This window comes from Suncus etruscus, chromosome 4 (assembly GCF_024139225.1).
Source record: "Suncus etruscus isolate mSunEtr1 chromosome 4, mSunEtr1.pri.cur, whole genome shotgun sequence".
Taxonomy (NCBI): domain Eukaryota; kingdom Metazoa; phylum Chordata; class Mammalia; order Eulipotyphla; family Soricidae; genus Suncus; species Suncus etruscus.
Genome location: NC_064851.1, coordinates 77,054,006 through 77,074,528, shown reverse-complemented (window position 1 = coordinate 77,074,528; position 20,523 = coordinate 77,054,006). Strand labels below are relative to the sequence as shown.

The window sequence follows — 20,523 nt, the reverse complement described above, 5'->3', positions numbered from 1 at the left end:
TTTAAAAATTTAGTTATTTCCTCTATTAATTTTTTTCCATAAACCTGTTTTTGTCCAGGAACTTCCATTGTTTTCATTTTGGCAGTATAGTTGTATTTGCATTAATTTTCTCACTTGATTAATACAGAAACATGATACCAACAACAGAGACTGTGTGAAAAATAAAAGTGTGTTGGCACTACAGACAATGTATTGGATTGGACGATCTAGCTCGCCTGGAGCCTAGACTTGGTCTTGTGCCAGGAAACTTCAGGGGTCTGGTCTCTTTGTACTTAGGCCAAGGTTATTTCTTTCCATGTCCCTCATATTTTGGTGGGCCTATGCAAACAACAATTGCCACTCTAACACCATTTTTACTGTGCTCCTTTGACTCTAATCCTTAAAAAGAACTCACTTAAAATTTGAGGTTAACTTAAGCTAATATGCATGTATATGGAAATGTAAGAAAATACTATGCCTGTAATGTTTAAGGAGTTACGTAAGTTTTATGGCTTTAGATTGCCTTGTGTGCTGTTAAGAAATATTATAATGTGTTACAATCTGGGGACTTGAGGGACAAAGTAATTGTACATGGATTCTGTCTTATTTATCTTAATGTTCTTTGGCTGAAATTTCAAAGTTAAGATATCAGCAAGGGGACTTCTGAGAATTATGTTATGGGTGATTGTCCTTCCACTGTAACTTTACCTTGTCCTCTTTCTTTGCACCCTTGTTCTCATAATTAAAAATAAAAATAAAAAAAAATTTTTCTCACTTGATTTGACTGATCAGATGAGAGTATGTTGATCTTCTTTTCTTTAACTTTGGCAGGGGTCTTGTCCATGACAGCCGAAACAACTTACAGCTGAGGGGCCTGGTGGTGCTACTTATTTCCAAGGCAGCTGGACCTAGCAGTGTGAATGCTGCATGTCAGGACTATGACATGGTCAGTGGCATCTATTCCTGGTAAGAAGAAATTAGTTTTTTGACATTTCTTTCAAAATTGAGTCTTCTTTTACTGAAAAGGAATCAGAAATTATTGTTTAACTTTTCGTCATTCTTTAATTCAAATATAGATTAAAAGATGTGTATGAGGGCCCGGAGAGATAGCACAGCGGCGTTTGCCTTGCAAGCAGCCGATCCAGGACCAAAGGTGGTTGGTTCGAATCCCGGTGTCCCATATGGTCCCCCGTGCCTGCCAGGAGCTATTTCTGAGCAGACAGCCAGGAGTAACCCCTGAGCATGGCCGGGTGTGGCCCAAAAAAAACCAAAAAAAAAAAAAAAAAAAAGATGTGTATGGTTAAAACAATTGTTTCTGTGGCTGGAGAGATAGTAAAATGAATAAGGCATTCGTCTTGCATATGGCCAACCCAGGTTTAATCCTTGGCATCTCATATTGTACCTGAGCCCCCACCTGGCCTAATCCCTGAGTGCAGAGCCAGGAGTAAACTCTGAACAAAGTTGGGTGTGGCCCCAAAACAAAACAAAGCTCCCCAAACTGATTTTTATTGTTTTCTAACATAGTATAATTTTGGCATCTCCATGTATAACTCTGGTAAATTTATGCCATACATTTGTGTCTGCTATTTTCTACCTTTGGCGTTTGAAATTTTCTGCCCACTACTAATTCTCATCTGTCTTGGTTTTATCTCTATAGAGTTCTCTATCTCACTTTGTATAGAAAATTATCAATTTTAAAGTTGAGAGATGACTCAGTGGGATATGGCAGCAGTGTAGTTGCTGGGTCAAATAGAATCTCTATTAGTTTTTTAGTCTCCAAACCATTTTCCAATGAGGGTAGGTCACTCCTACCTACAGTGAATATGAGTTCTTTTTGGAGGGGCCAGAGAGATAGCACAGTGGTAGGGCATTTGCCTTGCATGCAGCCAACGCAGGACAGATGGTGGTTCAAATCCTAGCATCTCATATGGTCTTCAAGCCTGCCAGGAGTGATTTTGGAGCTCAGAGCTAGGAGTAATCCCTGAGCACTGCCGGATATGACCCCCCCCCCCAAAAAAAAAAGTTCTTTTTTTTCACCAGATCCCCCAGCCCTTACTGTTTATGGATTTTATATATTTATATATATGTCATCTCACTGGTGTGAGGGATATCTCTGTCATTTTTATTTGCATTTCTTTGCATTTTATTTGGTCATTTCTCTGTCATCTTTGAGGAATTGTCTGTTCATTCCTGTCCCCATTTTTGGATGGGTTATCTGGATTTTGTTGTGTTTTGAGAATACTTTATAAATCTTGGATATTAACCTTTTGTCTAATGTGTGATGTGTGTCATTTTATTTTAGGCTTCTTTTCTTTTTCAGTACAGAGAAACTGTGTGTGTGTGTGTGTGTGTGTGTGTGTGTGCCCGTGAGTGCATGCGTGCATGCGTGTGTGCGTGTGTGTGTGTGTGTGTGTGTGTCTTGCATGTGCTTATTGGTTCTATACCAGATGGTGCACAGTGGTTACTTCTGGAAGACCACAAAGGGGTTCAAACAGGACTCAACCATGTGCAAGGCAGGCACCCTAACCCCTATACTAGGTCGCTGGCCCTGCAGAAGCATTTAAGTTTGATGTACTCCTTTTTGTTTACTTGCGCTATTGTTTTCTTTGCCTGTACAATTATGTCACTGATGGTTCCTTTGAGTTCAGGATCTTGAAGCATCATCTGCGATTTCTTCAGTGTATTTTCTAGAAACAGGTTTTAATATCAAGGTTTTTAACTCCGTTTTTTAAAATTAACATTTGTGTATAGTGTGAGCTATCAGGATCTAATTTAACTTTTCTTTTTCTCTTCTATCTCTCTTTCTTCCTTCCTTCTTTCCTTTTCTTCCTTCCTTCCTTCCTTCCTTTTCTTTCTTCCTTCCTTCCTTCCTTCCTTCCTTCCTTCCTTCCTTCCTTCCTTCCTTCCTTCCTTCCTTCCTTCCTTCCTTCCTTCCTTCCTTCCTTCCTTCCTTCCTTTCCTTTCCTTTCCTTTTCTTCTTTTATTTTATTTTATTTCTTCACATGGCTTTCCAGTTTTCCCAGCACCATTTGCTGAAGAGGGTTTCCTTGCTCCATTTTATGATCGCATCATGAATTTAACTGCCCTTACCTTTGAAGGTTTATCTCTGGGCCTTCAATTCTATTTCATCAATTTGAGAATCTTTTTTTTTGTTTCACTACCACACAGTTTTCATTACTGTAACTTGATAGTAAAGATTAATGTCTGATTTTTTTCCTCCTGCTTTTATCATTCTGCTGCTTATTTTCTCCACTCTTTTATTTGGAAAGCTTTTCTACCTGTACTTACAAATTAGTGATTTTTTATTTGAGTAATCTTAAATTTTCTTTTTCTTTGTCAGAACTCTCATCCTTTAAGATTACCTTCTGATCTTTCAAGGAGCACAGTGTATTTGGTAGATGCTTGTTAGAATATCTGCAGTTACAAAAGAGCTTTGCAAAAGAGTAGGTAGTACATTCTGATGATATAGATAGCCTCTGACTTATCATGGTTCCATGATTTTTTTTAAGATTTTAAGATTTTTTTTACTTTGCAATGGTATAAAAACATTCTGCAGTACTAAAAAATGCCATTGCTTAATGGTTTCATAAACCTTATTAGCATCAGTGAGCCATAGCTTTGAGTCAGCATTTTTGATTCATGACATTTTAGCTTGTATTATTTTCCATTTAAAATGGACTTATTAGGACACAATTGAGGAGTACTGTTCATAAATTGAGAAGTATTTGTTCAGACTTTCCAAATAATAAAAAGGATTTTATATTTGCTAGTATATATTTAGGAAATATTCCTGATGTGTGGTTCCAGGCTATTTTCTGTACTCCAGATTAATCTAGTAAATCATTATACACTTGTTAATGTGAAAGCATAATTTGACACAGCACTGAGAGAAACCATTCATTTGTTTCTTTACCCCTGAAGTCATTTGTTTGACTCCTGCTTCCTTAATTGTTCAAGTGTAACTTTTGCTAGAAGCTTGTATCTGTAATGCCACAGTGAATTATTTAACATTTGAGGGAAGTACTGATTTGGGAACTTTTTAATTCACGTCCAAACTACTGGGATTTATATTGTTGGTGGTTTGACTTTGATGCCAGGTAATGGAACCTAAGTAAATCACCTAAGGGACCAAAAGTAAGTTAGATGGCCTCTTCTTTGGCCCAAGGATATAGCTGATGAATGTAGCTTTTGTTGCCAGCAAATTTATCTCTAACCAACTATATGTCACTATAACTACCTACCAACTTTTTGTCAGCAATACTTTGTTTGGGTTTAGTCTATCAATTCTAACTTTTAGACTGGGTACTAAAGAATAATTCCAAACCCTCCAAAACACACACATACACACCACTATATTTGCAAGTATTGTTGGCCACAATTGAGAAAATAAGTTTATAATATTTTATTCTATTGATGATGAATATTTATTTTTTAAGTTGGGTAATAACAATAATAAGCTATTACAAAATAAAGATGCCTCTAATGTGGCATGGCTGTTACATTAAGGTGAATTTTAAAATGCATATTTCATTTTTCTCAGTTCTTTTTTGGGAGAAGAGCAGCACACCCTGCAGTTCTCAGTGGTTACTCCTGGCTCTACACTCAGGAATCATTACTGGAGGAGTAGATAGACCATATGGGATGCCAGTGATCAAATCCAGTCAGCTGCTTGCAAGGGCAAGCACCTTACCAACTATACTCTTTCTTCACTCCCTTTTCTCAGATTTTGTAGTGGGAATTAACTCAGTCATTTCTCATCTAACTAGCAGTTATACATAAACAGACCACATATTTTAATTCTACCTTCATTCCCTGAAATGTTCCAGCACCTTTAACTATAGTAGAAAAACTAAAATAAACTTACAAAACACATTTTCTTTTCCACCTTGGTATTTAGCTGCACTGTATTTCTTAATCTCCTAGAAGTTGACTGGGCCATGTGGCTGATCCAATAGAGTGCATAGTATAAGCATTCTTGATATTTCTTATTTCCTGATTGTTAGTATCTTACATCTACACTATTCTCTTAAGTAGGTGATCTTGGAAGTGACCTATTCAGGATAAAAAGTTTCCACACTTCTAAATCATTCCTGGTAGAAAGCCCCCTGCCCAGTAGGAGCAGCCTTATGACACAATACCATCATAAATGATGTGAAAGGGAAAGTTTGTTTTCAAGTCACTTAAACTTTAGAGTTGATCTGCTAACAGCACTAAGTATTACCTTAATAAAAAAAAAAGTACCTTTACTCTCTTATTTTTCCCCCTTTTCCCTAGTGAATTTGGTAGTCCTTGGTAATTTCTATTTTCCTTCCCATATGCCAAAACCACCACCAGTTCACAAGTTTCTCCAGGTCTCTCTTTCAGTCCACTCTGCGTTTGACAATTTCAGCTTTTGTCACTTCAAAACTTCAGCATGGCAAGCCATCAGATCTCCTAGTCTCTTATTGCTTCTCTACCTATTGCTAGAGTGCTGTGTCCCGTTTACCTCTTGATTGGTTATCGGTGTATCGTCAAAGAGCTCCCAGAATGAGAAATTGATTCCCATTCCCCTATCCCCTTGGGGGTTGGGGGGAGATCTTGGTAATATTTATCCGCAGCAAATAATACAGACAGGAGGGTTAAAGTGTAAGAAGGTTGGGTGCAGAGTCCTTTGTAAGCTTACTACCAGCTCCCAAAAAACACCTGGAGCTGGCCAGTTAACTCTACCAAAAGACCCCACCACCTCGCTCCCAAACTATTTATTAGGTTCTCAACAGCGCCCCCACCTGGAAGGTAAAGGTGGGACAACAGGCAGAGATAATAATCTTATGGAAATGCTTTCATATGTAACACTAGAATACTTGATCAATTGGACATCTTGAAGTCTTGCTTTGATCACCCACTAAACAAGACCTTACCAAGAACTTATATGTGCAACGCACTGTGCTTGGTACAGAAGTTATGAGTTGAGCAGTGCAGTATTTTCCCTCGGTGACTTATCAGCATCACACCAAGGATGATACAAACTCACAAACAAAGTTGAAGAGGTAGCTCAGTGGGCTGAGAATTTGCATACTTTATATGAAAGCCCAGTTAGGTTACTAGCAGTACATGGTCCTAGCACCCAGGACCGATTCCTGAGCACAGAGCCAAGCCTCCAAGCAACACCAGGTGCAGCACACAACAACAAAACCAATCGATGAATATAATCAGAATTTTTTCCAATTACTTACTATCGTTATTACAGTGTTATAGATTCTAAAATGGAATATAGAACGAGTTCTGTGGAGGAAATAAGAATAAGATAAGTTAATTTGTGTTGGGAATTGAAAAGAAAAACATTTCAGGAAAAAGAGCCATTTGAGTTTTATAAAATAGTAGACTTAAAACAAGTGACCTTTGGGAGTCGCTAAGAAGCATCAGTTAAAGAAGAATAGTTATGTGAGGGACTCAGTAAAAATTGTTTTCTAGGCAGTGGAGGTAAAGAAACAAATAGCAGAGGCCAAAAGAGAGCCAACACTGAGGATGCACCCAGAGCCTCATTGTTTCATGGAAGGTTCCAGTGACAAAACAGAGATTTGCTTCTCTCTCTCTCTCTCTCTCTCTCTCTCTCTCTCTCTCTCTCTCTCTCTCTCTCTCTCTCTCTCTCTCTCTCTCTCTCTCTCTCTCTCTCTCTCTCTCTCTCTTTCTCTCTCTGTCTCTGTCTGTCTCTCTGTGTCTGTCTGTCTGTCTGTCTGTCTGTCTCTCATCAAATTCTCCAGGTTTGGTTGTTGTAATTTAACCCCTCATACTTCTTAATATGACTATTGAGCTAGTATCCCTTATAACAATCTGGCACGAATGTAAATTTGGACACAGATCCACATATGCAGAATACTCTAGATGTAAAGATTGCCATTGTGTGCTAAAGAAAAAGGCCTAGAACAGGTGTTTTTTTCATATCCCCCTGTGTTATACCCATATCTCCAGCAAACAAATAGACTATGGAACAGAGCTGAGAGTAGCTGAGGTAGAAAAGAAAGATGGATGAAGAACAGTTGTGGAGAATCACAGGTAACAGATTGACTGAATCTGGAAAGAGATTTTTCTCACCTATTAGCCTGTTGCTTTAACTCACTTTTCTGAGACTAGCTTTAAGAAGGTGATTAGAGTAATGTATTGCATTATAAGCATTTTGTGTTTGCTCTTACTCATTTCTGTCATGCTAAAGGTCTTTAAGCCAGCACAGTCATGTTACTGTAACTGAATGTAATTAGCCTAGAAGATGACCTAGAGAGGTGAGGGCCACAGAGAACCAGTCAAGGAGTTACGGAAGTCATCTAGCAATATCTAGATGATGTTTCCATCTAGTGAGGGAAATGCAGAGACTTGGAGAGGTTAAGGGATTTTTTTTTTTTTACTTAAAGCATAGGGTTAGAAATTTTTACTTAAATCATGGGCTTGGGTAGATTCAGACCCACATTCTAGCCCAGGCACCACATGTGGGAGATTAAAAAAGAAAGAGGGGGGAGGGAGGGAAGTGGAAAAAAGGGGGTGGAAGAGGGAGAAAGCACGTGTGCGTAACTGGTTCTTAGTTTAACTGGAATATTTCTTCTTTGTACATGCTTATCCCTGGCTTAAGTAAGAGCATGTTTTAAAAAAGAACATGTTAGTCATGTTATTTATTAAGCCCCACGTATATTTTTGTGCAATGATTAATATTAAAATGGTGAATTTCTCTTACACATGTGCATAAAAGATGGTAAAAATTTATGGGGCCAGTGAGGTGGCGCTAGAAGTAAGGTGTGTGCCTTGCAAGCGCTAGCCAAGGAAGGACCGCAGTTCGATCCTCCGGCGTCCCATATGGTCCCCACAAACCAGGGGCAATTTCTGAGCGCTTAGCCAGGAGTAACCCCTGAGCATCAAACGAGTGTGGCCCAAAAAAACGAACAAAAAATTTTTTTACATACTTTATGGTGATAGTGGGTAGGAAATTAAGGAAGATAAACAATAAAGGAGACTTTTACTTAAATAAATAGAACTGACTCACTTATGTTATTTTATATAATAAGAAGTTGTGGGCCGGAGAGATAGCATGGAGGTAAGGCGTTTGCCTTTCATGCAGGAGGTCATCGGTTCGAATCCTGGCGTTCCATATGGTCCCCTGTGCCTGCCAGGAGCAATTTCTGAGCCTGGAGCCAGGAATAACCCCTGAGCACTGCCAAGTGTGACCCAAAAACCACAAAAAAAAAAAAAGTTGCCTGAAAATTGAAAGAAATTTTATGTTTTATACTTATGGAGCAATAAAAACCTGTTTATTAAATGTATATTTATAAAATGTATCCCTTAAAGCTGGAGTGGTGGCACAGTGGTAGGGTGTTTGTCTTGCATGCGGCTGACCTAGGACAGACCACAGTTTGATCCCTGTTGTCCCATATGGTTTCCCAAGCCAGGAGCAATTTCTGAGCACATAGCCAGAAGTAACACCCCTAAGTGTCACCAGGTATGGCCCAAAAACCAACAAAAAAGAAAGAAATGTATCCCTTATTAAAAGATAACGTGTTTTCTCTGACAATTTGTTGTAAACATAATCTAGTTAGCTCATTTCTGTTGCATATAGCATTTTGCTAAACAAAACTTTACAATTTCATTTAGTTAAGTTTTCATTTATTTTTTTGTTTGTTTGCTTTTCATGCATCTGACCTAGCTTTGATTTCCCACACCACATATAGTTCTGTTAGACTGGGCACCACTGGATGTTGCCCCAAATTAAAAATCAATAAAATAACTTAAATTAAAATTCTCAAGAAAATTCATAGAGGTGGTTTCACTAGATAGACTATTAATATATAATGATAAAATAGAAATGTTATCATTTCATTGAATAGAAATAATAGATACAAATTTTATAAATAATGTGTGCCCTATTTTTGACTTTTATAAGAAATTTATTTAATTCTGGGAAGTTATAGTAAGCAAATTTCTCTCCATTTGAATACAACTATGAAATTGGGAGAAGAGGGCCAGCCATAGAGAGTATACAGTAGTGAAGACACTTGTCTTGCATGCAGCTGTCTGAGTTTGGATCCCCAGCACTACATTTAGTCCCCAGAACACTGCCAAGACTGATCTTGAGGAACTGAGCCAGGAGTGAGCACTGAGCATCTTGGGGCATGGCTCAGAACACACACGCACGCGCACACACACACACACACACACACACACACACACACACAATTTTTTTTAAATTAAATGTATTCTTTTATACTTTAAGAACCTTGAGAGCTAGGAGAGGAAAATGCATGCAATTTGAGTACCTATTTCTATTGATTATATTTCATTTACAACAATAAAAATAAACTCCAGATACAAATCTAGCAATATCATTAATTCATTAGGACTAGTACTATTATTTTCTTCATTAACTTTTTATTGCTATTTTCAACTTCCACAGCATGCACAAATGCAGCAATTATATGTTGAGCAGGAAAGGGGAAGGTTCTTTATGTTCAGTGTACTGTACATCAGAAGTCATTACTTCACCAGAGCTGTTGGAAAAACACAAAACAAGAACAGCCTCTGAAAAAAAAACCAAGTATAATTAACCACAAGAAAGAAAAAAGTAGGTGGGCTCAACTACTAATCTACTCATCTGAGAGTTCATTTATCCTATAGAAATATCTTGCTATAGATTAACCCGCCTGACTGCATTACAGCAAAAACCAAGGTATACTCATTTTTTGTTAATGGAGCAACGGTTTAAATCTTATTTCTAGAAAATGAGAAGAAGCTACAGTCAAAGACAAGATCCAGTCTCTGATTCTGCATTTTAAATAGTGCCTTATTCGTGACATTCACCTCATAAAATGTTAGTTCTATGTGGGCAAAACATGTAGTCACTTTAAATGTTAAATACTAGCATTTGTTTCATAGCTTAATGTTTATCTTTCGAACCCAAATTCAAGACGCCCCTAGTGGTAAACAGTATGGTATAAGAGGTGAGCCAGAAGTCTGGGTTCTGGTTTCACATCTGTTATAAACTTCAGCAAGTTATTTAATCACTGTGTGTGATTATTCACCAACAAGGTGTTGTCAATCACGGGCTTCATTTCGGAGAACTTAACAGAGCACATATCTCGCTAAGTTCAAGTAGTATGTGATCGAGTAAAACACTTCCTGAACTCTTTCTTCTCTACCAGGCACTCAGCTAAGCATTGAGGGGAATGCAAATACTAATGATAGTCTTGAGACCGAAGAGACAGTAAAGTGCACTTGGACATGGCTGACCAGATTCAATCGCCAGCATCTCATACAGTCCCTGAGTCATGTCATACAGTCCCTGAGTCCTACCAGGAGTGATCCATAAGCATGGAGTCAGGAATAGATCCTGAGCATTGCCACATGTGTCTCAAATACAAGAGAGAGAGAGAGAGAGAGAGAGAGAGAGAGAGAGCGAGAGAGAGAGAGAGAGAGAGAGAAAGAGAGAGAGAGAGAGAGAGAGAGAGAGAGAGAGAGAGAGAGAGAGAGAGAGAAAGAAAGAAAGAAATAGCCTTGGGCTTCAAATGATGAGGTAAGGGAAACCATTTAGGCTTCTCATGGGCTTCTAAAACTTTGGGTTTTTTTGGTTTTGTTTTTTTTTTTTTTTTGGTTTTTGGGCCACACCCGGTAACGCTCAGGGGTTACTCCTGGCTATGCGCTCAGAAGTTGCTCCTGGCTTGGGGGACCATATGGGACACTGGGGGATCGAACCGCGGTCCGTCCAAGGCTAGCGCAAGCAAGGCAGGCACCTTACCTTTAGCGCCACCGCCCGGCCCCTTCTAAAACTATTAATGCATTTTCATTCTAAAACTCTGGAACTTTTAACTGTAACCATATTAACTGTTGTATCTACAACTTGCTTAACTGCCAACAGTGTTTTATATAACAGCAAAAATAGTCCTTAACACTTCAAATAAGACACTCAATGAGAGCTGGTACCTAGAATTGATTTTATGATTATGAGACTTACAGATTTCACTTCTCATTCTGGGGTTTTACAGCTAGATGATATGGTGGTCAAGGCAAAGAGATCAGGCACCTAGCTCTGGCATCGTTCTCTGTGCTCAGTAACATTTGACTCTTCAGTTGCTTTTATTAACCCTCATTACTCTGTCTAATACTCAAGTATTAGAGTTTTTGTTGTTCTTTGTCAACCAAGAAATGGGCATATGCAAAAGAATGCTTGACCTAATAACTTCGTTAAGGCTCAGTCCAAGAGGACTAAAACCAAGGAATCCACAAGGAAGGAGAAATAGTCATTAAAAGCTGGCAGTAATTGGGGCCAGAGAGATAGTACAGCAGATAGGGCATTCACATTGTACACAGCCAATGAGGGTTCGATCCCCCAACATCCCATATATTCCTCAAGCACTACTAGGAGCCCTGACCATGGCTGGATTGGACCAAACACAAAAGCAGGAAAAAAAAAAAAAAAGGACAATCATGATGATTCATATTTTAGAAGTAGAAGTAAAATAAGGCAGTGAGAGAGCTTAGATGAATAGACTGTAGGAAAGTGAAGCATTTTGGAAGGACAGGTTTCAGAAATAGAACGGTCTGACTCACAAGTTCCTGTTGTATCTAGAATGGGGTTGACAGAGTATGATAGAAGTTGCATTGAGTGAATTGAGAAACTGCTGGGTGAACAGTTTACACAATTAAAGTTCAACCAGGAGACCAACAGAAATGGGTGAGAAGCCACAGACACACAGGACAAAGAAGAGAAGTGCTGGTGGAAGTCAGATGGCTTCAGAGAAACAGGAGGCATTCTTGGGATGGGGAGGAAGCCATGGCAGTGCAGGTCTCAACTCTTGTTCCCCCATTTTGTTGTGACTGGAGAATTTAAGTATATTCAGCCTTAAGGATTAAGGAATTTGGACCTTGAGGGAAAACCCAAGGAGAGCTGGAACCTAGAGCAGTGTTTCCCAAAGATACCCATACTGCCCTCCAGGACTACTGGAGGGTGGGTAGGGATGCTTTCCATTCACTTTTAAAAAGTAGAAATAAGGGAAGTACTAATATTTTTCTTCCCTTCCCTTCTCTCCCCACCCCTCCTTTCCCTTCTTTTTCCCTTCCCTTTCCTCCTTCTTTTCTTCCTCTTCCTTCTCTCCTTTCTCTTCCTTCTTTCTTCTTTCTTTCTTTCCTTTCTTCTTTCTCTTCCTTCCTTCTTTCCTTCCTTCCTTCCTTTCTTTCTTTCTTTTTCTTTCTTTCTTTCTTTCTTTCTTGCTTTCTTTCTTCTTTCTTTCCTTCTTTCCTTTCTTTCTTTCTTTCTTTCTTTCTTTCTTTCTCTCTTTCTTTCTCTTTCTTTCTTCCTCTTCTTTTCTCTTTTCCCTCCTTCCTTCCTTCCTTCCTTCCTTCCTTCCTTCCTTCCTTCCTTCCTTCCTTCCTATCCCTTCCTTCCTTCCTTCCTTCCTTCCTTCCTTCCTTCCTTCCTTCCTTCTTTCCTTCCTTCCTAAATAAGAGACAATAGGCAGTTAACTTTGGGAACCTCTGACCTAGAGGGAAGAATATTCTGTGAGGACCAGAGAGATAGTAAAGCATGTAGATGCTTGCCTTGCACTGCTGAGCCAGGTTTTATCTCTATCACCCTATATGTTCCCTGAAGTCTGCCAGAAGTAGTTTACGAGGTGAAGAGCCAGGAGTAACTATCAAGCAGTATCAGGTGCGGCCACCAAAACAAAAAAAAAAAACAAACAAACAAAAATCTGAGACGTTTTAGGAACACTTAGCTTTCTTTTTGTTAACCACTGATCTATATGTGTTTTCCCCTAGTAGATAAATCTAGAGCAGCGGCATGTATTACTCATACTCCTAACCCAGCAGATCACCCACCATGAAGTCTTCTGTTATACTTTGTACCTTGGAGGTGCTTCTTGTCTATCTTGGAATCATTTGTAGACTTAATCCTCTACTTGCTTATTAATAATCCTCTATTTGCTTATTAACTCTTTTATTTGTTTGTTTGTTTTTGGACCACACCCGGTAACACTCAGGGGTTACTCCTGGCTTATGTGCTCAGAAATAATTCCTGGCTTGGGGGACCATATGGGACTCTTGGGGGATCGAACTGCAGTCCGTCCTAGGCTAGCGCTGGTAAGGCAGGGAACCTTACCTTTAGCGCCACCGCCCGGGCCCCTGCTTATTAACTCTTAACTGGTTTTATTTATTTAAAAAAATTGGTTGGGTACTTGCTATGTTCAAAGCGACTACTAAATACAGAAAGCTATTTACTATTACTACAGTGCACACTGAGTTTTCTATATATCTAATATTGTTATCTGTGCTTTATGTATATATTTACTTAAATAATTATTTAATTTTGTTTCAGAAAATATTACTTCTCTAACACCAGCGACATTTCTATATATCAAAAAAAATAACGAAAAAACAACCATGTGTTGGTAGGGAATAAGGTAGAAAGGAACACATCATTCACTTTTTGGTGAAAATGAGGTAGAAAAAGGAACCTAATTCATTGTTGCAGAAGTGCCTGATCAGCCTCAATAGAAAATAGTATAGTAATTTCCCTCAAAAAGAACCTCCAGAGGACCAGGTGATTCTACTTTTTAGCATCTACCTCCATATCCAACACTAGTTGAAAAAAAAAAAAAAAAAGATATGGATTTTTGCTCACTGAAGTGGCCCAAGATATAAGAAACATCCCACATGTCTAATGATAGAGTAATAGAGTTTTTTTAAATTATAGTGGTCAAAGAAGCAGTGTACTGCTTGGAGCTAGCCTGGGTTCAATCTCAGGTACTCCATGTGGCCTCCTGAGTGCAGTCAGTGAGTAACCTTGAGCACTTCCAAGCGTGGCCTCAAAACAGAACAAAAGGCATGTGATATATGTACACTGCAAAAAACCTGAAACCTTGCAGTTTGCTACAATTTGAATATAACTGAAGAGTAGCCTGGTTAATCTTTATTATTTTAGTTAGAGGGAGAAGGACAACTAGGAGGCCATTTCATTCATCTGTTGTCCATAGAGAACCAGAACAAGGTAGTAGAATAGATAGTTTCAGGATGATGATATATACACTAGACCTTGAATCACAAAACTAGAGATTCCTGAGCAAGGTTGGGGAGGGGATGGGGGGTATGATGGGGGCAGGTTGAAATAATATAAGGGTCTTGGGCACTCAGTGGTGGGGAAGATGCAGTAACTTCACAACAAACCTGAAAAGGGTCAGAGAGACTCCAGGAGTAAGGCACTTATCTTGCAGTGTAATTGACTAGATATTTTGAGATACTCTCACTGCCTATGGTCTCCCAAGTCCCTGGTATGTCCCTAGTCCCCCAAATTAAAAGTAAATAAATATTAAAAGTAAACCATAAACATTCATATCCTTTATTGTCATAATGATTTTAAGATAAAATTTAAATATTTAAGAAGAGGTAAAGGACAAACTTTTTTGGAGGGAAGCAGACTTAGTGAAATTTTAATACTTGCAATTTTATTTTATTTTTGGCTTTTGGGTCACACCCGGCAGCGGCTCAGGGGTTCTTCCTGACTCGACACTCAGAAATCGCTCCTGTCAGGCTTTGGGGGACCATATGGGTTGCCGGATTTGAACCACCGACGTCCTTCTGCATGTGAGGCAAATGCCCTACCTCCATGCTATCTCTCCAGCCTTATACTTACATTTTATTAAAAATAATTTTATTCCCTCTTTCTCTTCCCCTCTTTGTTTGGTATTTGGGAGGAGGGCACACGCTGGCTCTGCTCGAAAGGCATGCTATATAGATGCTATGTAGTCTCAGACACAGGACTCCTGTATGTAGTGTGCATCCTGCCCTCTGAGTCATCTCCCCAGCTCTTTATTGCTGTTTGGTGCTGATGCTGTGGTACCAGGTTCCAGGCACACTTGGGCTGTGGTTCCTTAGCAAGCCACAAATCATGGTTTGTGTGCTCATTAGAATGTCTCTGTAGTGCTCACACACATGCTCCTAAATGTCTTGCTTCTTCACACATTTTATTTGTGTGCTTGCAGGAGGGTCACATTCTTTTTTTCCCCTAGAAAGACAATAGCTGTAGTGCAGGAGGGGTAATGGGTGTTGCTTAGGTGGTCCTAGGGTCCCCAAGCAGCATTGCTTGCCAGCTTGGTCAGCAGTTCAGTAAGAAGGCTGAGGGTGCACGTGCTTCTGAAAAACTGACACTGATTTGGGACCTGAAAGGCTTCCCCTGCGATGATCAGAGAGCCAGGTTGGTGCCAGGAATGATATTCAGCTCAGACTTGGCCCTGTGCACTAATCCTTATACAATCTTCTGGTCCTTTGTGGATTTCATTTGATGAAAGTAAATGGGCAGAATTGAGATTCAAACTACAGAATTAAGGGTCTTCCTTTATTTTAGACCCCCTGTGGCTCAGGTACTCTAAGTATACATTTGTGCTCATCCTGACATCCTCGTCTGAGCACAAGTCTTCCTATTGCAGGTTTGTTCAGGCTGAATTCTGTAGTGTCTGGACACCAGGTTATAGATGTTCTCTTTGACTCTCCAAGGCTCACTCAGTACTTCCAAGAATCATTGTTGATTGATTGAGACAAATTTTATTTTGTGTTTGAGGTTAAATAAAGATCATGCTAAGGTTCTATGCAAAATTAAAATAAAACCTTTGGGACTAGAGATTTGATGGAATGCATGTTTTATATGAAGTCCTAGGATTGTTTCATACGATACACATAATAAAAATGAAAAGTTTTATATAAATATAATTTTTATTTTAATCATAGTGGCTTACATATCATTAACAATAATATTTTTAGGTACATAGTATACAAAAATCAGGGGAATTCCCATCACCGAATTGTCCTCCCTCCATCTCCATTCCCGTCCTACCTCCCCATATCCTCCTCCCTCAACCCCGGGGCTGCCAGAGATAAGTGGTCCCCATCTCTGCCTAGCTTACTACTTAGTGGTTCTACCCCTTTTGGTTTTGGTACCTGCCTTATTTTCCCGCTCTAATTGGGAGGTGGGACTAGATAGTGTCAAGTTATGTGGTTTTGTTTGAAAAAGAGAAAAGTAATAAACTGGGGAAAAAAATCGAATATGCCAAAAATGGGCAGGAGTCCTTCTGGAGGCTCATCTTAAGTTGAGAGACGAAGGGGGAAATGAGAGGTGAAACACAACAGTACAAAAAGAGGTGTCAAATTAAAATATCCAGTGAGCACTCCAGCAATAAAAGATAAGTACCACATAAAAGCCATGGTCTTGAGATAGAAAAAACATGGCAGAGCACATAAAGGGAAGAAAAGAAAAGAAGAAAAATAAATAAATATAAATGGAGACAACAACTTTAATATCCACGGCCAAAACAAGGAAATTCGACAAAGACTAGATAAATAAAAAAATTGTTTTGTCTTTTTTGCCTTTTTTCTTTTTCCTTTTTTTTCTCCCTCCTGCACAGGCACAGTAAATATTAGGGTCATTCGAAAAGGAATTCCCTTGGCCTAAGAGATTACAGGATTCTCCACCCTTGAAGTATATTGTCATGGGATTAACTATAGATTCCTTTCAGGTTCATAAAATGAAAAGTTTTATATTACATGTCAGATCTCTTTAACTGTACATCTTTTTAAATGTACAACTCTAATTGGGGGTGGGGTTGTTGAGTCACACCAGGGGTTACTCCTGGCTCCGAGCTCAGAAATTGGCCCCTGGCAGGCACCAGGGACCATATGGGGATGCCAGGATTCGAACCACCGTCTGTCCTGGATAGGCTGCGTGCAAGGCAAACACCCTACCACTGTGCTATCTCTCCGGCCCTACTTAATTTATTTTTAAACATTTTTAATTTATTGCTTTATTTAGGCATCATAGTTAAAAAAAATTGTTCATTGTTGTGTTTCAGACATACAATGTATACCATACTTCAAGAGTGAGAAGCCTTCCCTTTCCACCTATGTCTTCCCCATTTCCCTCCTATTCTCTGCTCCCATCCCTGCCTGTCTCTAGACAGGTAATTTGCTTCTCTTTCTCCCTCTCCCTCTCTTTTTCTCTCTCTTTCCCTTTTGATACTGTGGTCTGTGCTATTGTCAATGGAGGGGTGCCTTGCATGTCACTTTCCTCCCTTTCAGCACCAGTTTTTGGTCCAGAGCAATCAATTCCATCTATCATTGTCCTTGTAGACCCTTCTTTCTTCTAACTGTACTCACCACTCTTTGTGGCAAGCTTCCTATCCTGGGCTGGACATTCTGATCCTCATCTCTATTTTTGGGATATTATTACCATACTATTTTTTATTTTTCTTATAACCCACCATTGAGTGAGATGATTCTATGGCTATCTTTTTCCCTCTGGCTAATTTCACTCAGCATAATAGATCTCCAGGGTATATCCATGTAGATAGTACTCGTACATCTTTCGCAGACTTGTTCTTTATCTTTTGGAGAATAGAAGTATAATTTCTCTATTCTATGTATTTTCTTTGATGGAAAGGGGGACTTTTTTTTATTATTATTATTATATTGTGAGGAGGTCACACCTGGCAACACTCAGAGATTACTCTTGGCTCTGGTGCTCAGAAATCACTTCCTGGCAGACTCGGGGACCATATGGGATGCCGGAATTTGGAACTACCATCCATCCTGATCTGCTGCATGCAAGGGCAAACCCCTAACCACTGGTACTGTCCTCTCTGGCCCCTGAGACAGGGACTTAAAAAAAAGCAGATTTGTGCCTCAAACAGATGTTCTAATTTTTTTTTTTTTTTTTTTTGGTTTTTGGGCCACACCCGTGCGATGCTCAGGGGTTACTCCTGGCTGTCTGCTCAGAAATAGCTCCTGGCAGGCACGGGGGACCATATGGGGACACCGGGATTCGAACCAACCACCTTTGGTCCTGGATCGGCTGCTGCAAGGCAAACGCCGCTGTGCTATCTCTCCGGGCCCCAGATGTTCTATTTAAAAGAATTCTCTTTGTGAACAAAGGAACAAATGTATTTTGTACTGTTGTTAGTCTCAAAGTGCTCAGTGCTTTGGGATTTTTGTATGAAAATCTCAAATTATTAAGACACTATATCAAGGAAATGCTTGGAGAGAATATGTATGTACAATATTGCTGCTGGCCCGTGGGTAATTTTCATTCTACAGTAATGCAGATGTCTATACTGTACTATAATTACTTATATATTCATTGCAAATGTGATGTAAGGAGTTTTTTAGAGGCCGTGTGCATAAGGAGAACCAACAAACTGAGGACGCAAAACAAGTTTTCACCACCTCTCCTCCAAAGATGTAGTTAATCACTTGAACACTTTCCAATATAGTAGAAAGCTGCAGACTTTTCTTTGCAGCAGGCAATGTAAAAAAATGTTTGTAAATTTACAGTTTAATTTGGCCATGCAAACGACCTGTGTTCTCAGTGAAGTAGAGGTGAGAAAATCCGGCTGTGAAATAATTTAACCCCCCTTTGTTAGTTGTTTTTCTGGCAACAGTAGAAGACGACTTTGCACTTAAATGTGCTTCTGTGTTTAGATATGTAGGATTCAATTCAGTATTTTTATGGGAATTTACATTTTATGGCCCTTGGCAAATAATACCAGACTGATTATAACTTAACATAGACCAGTAAGCTGAAAAAAAAAAGGACAATTGTCAGAGAATTTTAATGGACTAGTACTAATTGATCATGTGTTTTAATCTTGAGTTCTGACTTCTATTTTGTGAAAATGCGCTTTACTTTCTGTTTTTTTGTTTGTTTGTTTGTTTTGGGGCCACACCCAGTGATGCTCAGCAGCTATTTCCTGGCTATGCGCTCAGAAATTGCTTCTGGTTTTGGGACCGATATGGGACCCTGGGGATCAAACCGCAGTCCATCCTGGGTCAGGCCGGGGTGCAAGGCAAATGCCATACAGCTGTGCCACCACTTCTACGGCCCATGCTTTACTTTCTGACCACCTGCAGTGTGCTTCTTAGGCAGATGACTCTTTCAAAGGCATCATGTGTGAATGTTGTTTTATAATTCTGTAGCATCTGAGAAGGGACAGACAGGTAGGGGGGCTGGGCAAGGAAACTTGCATCTCATAGTTCATTGGCTGTATCCATCAATTTTTCAGTCCTTTCCTTAGCTTTTGCTAAGAGTTTTATTAATTTTTCTCTGGACTCATTGAGAGCCCTCAGTCACAGACCACCATACTCAATTTTTAAATTTTTTAATTTAAGTTTAAAAATTTTATTGTTAGGGCACTGTAGTTTTACAATACTGTCAATGATAGGGTTTCATGTATAATATATTCCCACACCAACCCCTCCACCAAAGTGTCCACTTCCCTACACCATTGTCTCAGTTTTCTGATACCTTTAGATATTTTAGTTAAACCCCTACTTTGTTTCATTATATCCCAGTTATGAGAAAGTAATCTGTATCTTTTTCTTTCCAACTAACTTTATTCAACATAGTAGTACTCTTTAGATCCATACACACACATAGCAGCAAATTGTATAATTTTGTGTTTTCTTTTTGGTTGTTGTTTTTTGTTTGTTTTGTTTTGGGCCATACCCAGTTATGTTTCAGGGTTACTCCTGACTATGCACTCAGAAATCGCTCCCTGGCTTGGGGGTACCACATGGGACGCCAGGGAGATAGAACCGAAGTTCATCCTAGGCTAGTGTGGGCAATGCAGAAGTCTTAACCACTTGTGCCAATGCCTGGCTCCAATTTCGAGGTTTCTTTTATTTTTGTTTGTTTTTTGGGTCACAACCTGGCAGCGCTCAGGAGGTTACTCCTTGGCTCTATGCTCAGAAATCACACCTGGCAGGCTCAGGGGACCATATGGGATGCCGGGATTCGAACCACCATTCTTCTGCATGAAGGGCAAATGGCCTTACCTCCATGCTATCTCTCAGAGAGCCCTCAGTTTCGTGTTTCTTTAGCCAGGTACATTCCAGGTAAGATGAAGAAGGTTGAAATCTTACTATTTGCAGTTAATATGATTCTAAAGAAAATCCCAAAGATTCTACTTAAAAAATACAAAAACAAAAACCTCAGGACCAGAGAGATAGCACAGTGGTAGGAGGCATTTATTTGCTTCACATGAAGCAGTACCTCAGGACAGACCTAGGTTCAATTCCTGGCATCCCATATGTTCCTTGAGCCTGCCAGGAGCGATTTCTGAGTGTAGAGCCAGAAAAGAATCCCTAAGCACTGGCCGAATGTGAAAAAAAAAAAAGAAAAAAACCTCCTAAAAACAATAGACTCATATGGGTAGTGTCAAACTACAGAATTCTGTGACTTTTTCTTTTTTGTCTTTTTTTTTTGGTCATTCTAACACTATTTTAAATTGAGCAGAGAATTTGTAATTAAAAATTACAAATGTAATTATAAAAAAGGTTAACTTAGGCCTGGAGCGATAGCACATGCGGTGTTTGTCTTGCAAGCAGCTGATCCAAGACCAAAGGTGTTGGTTTGAATCCTGGTGTCCCATATGGTCCCCCCAGGCCTGACCAGGAGCTATTTCTGAGCAGACAGCCAGGGAGTAACCCCTGGAGCACCGCCGGGTGTGACCGCAAAAAAAAAAAAAAAAAAAAAAGAGGTTAACTTAAACCTAT

The 20,523-nt window shown here is 39.4% G+C and overlaps 1 protein-coding gene across 1 annotated transcript in view; it reads left to right on the top strand.

Annotated features, from left to right (window-relative positions):
- PDSS2 (decaprenyl diphosphate synthase subunit 2) overlaps positions 1-20,523 on the top strand; it is a 298,925-nt gene that overhangs the window by 115,700 nt on the left and 162,702 nt on the right. The window contains exon 2 of the mRNA XM_049771201.1: positions 811-945. Within this exon, the coding sequence (XP_049627158.1) occupies positions 811-945 (135 nt within the window). The remainder of the gene's footprint in view (positions 1-810; positions 946-20,523) is intronic.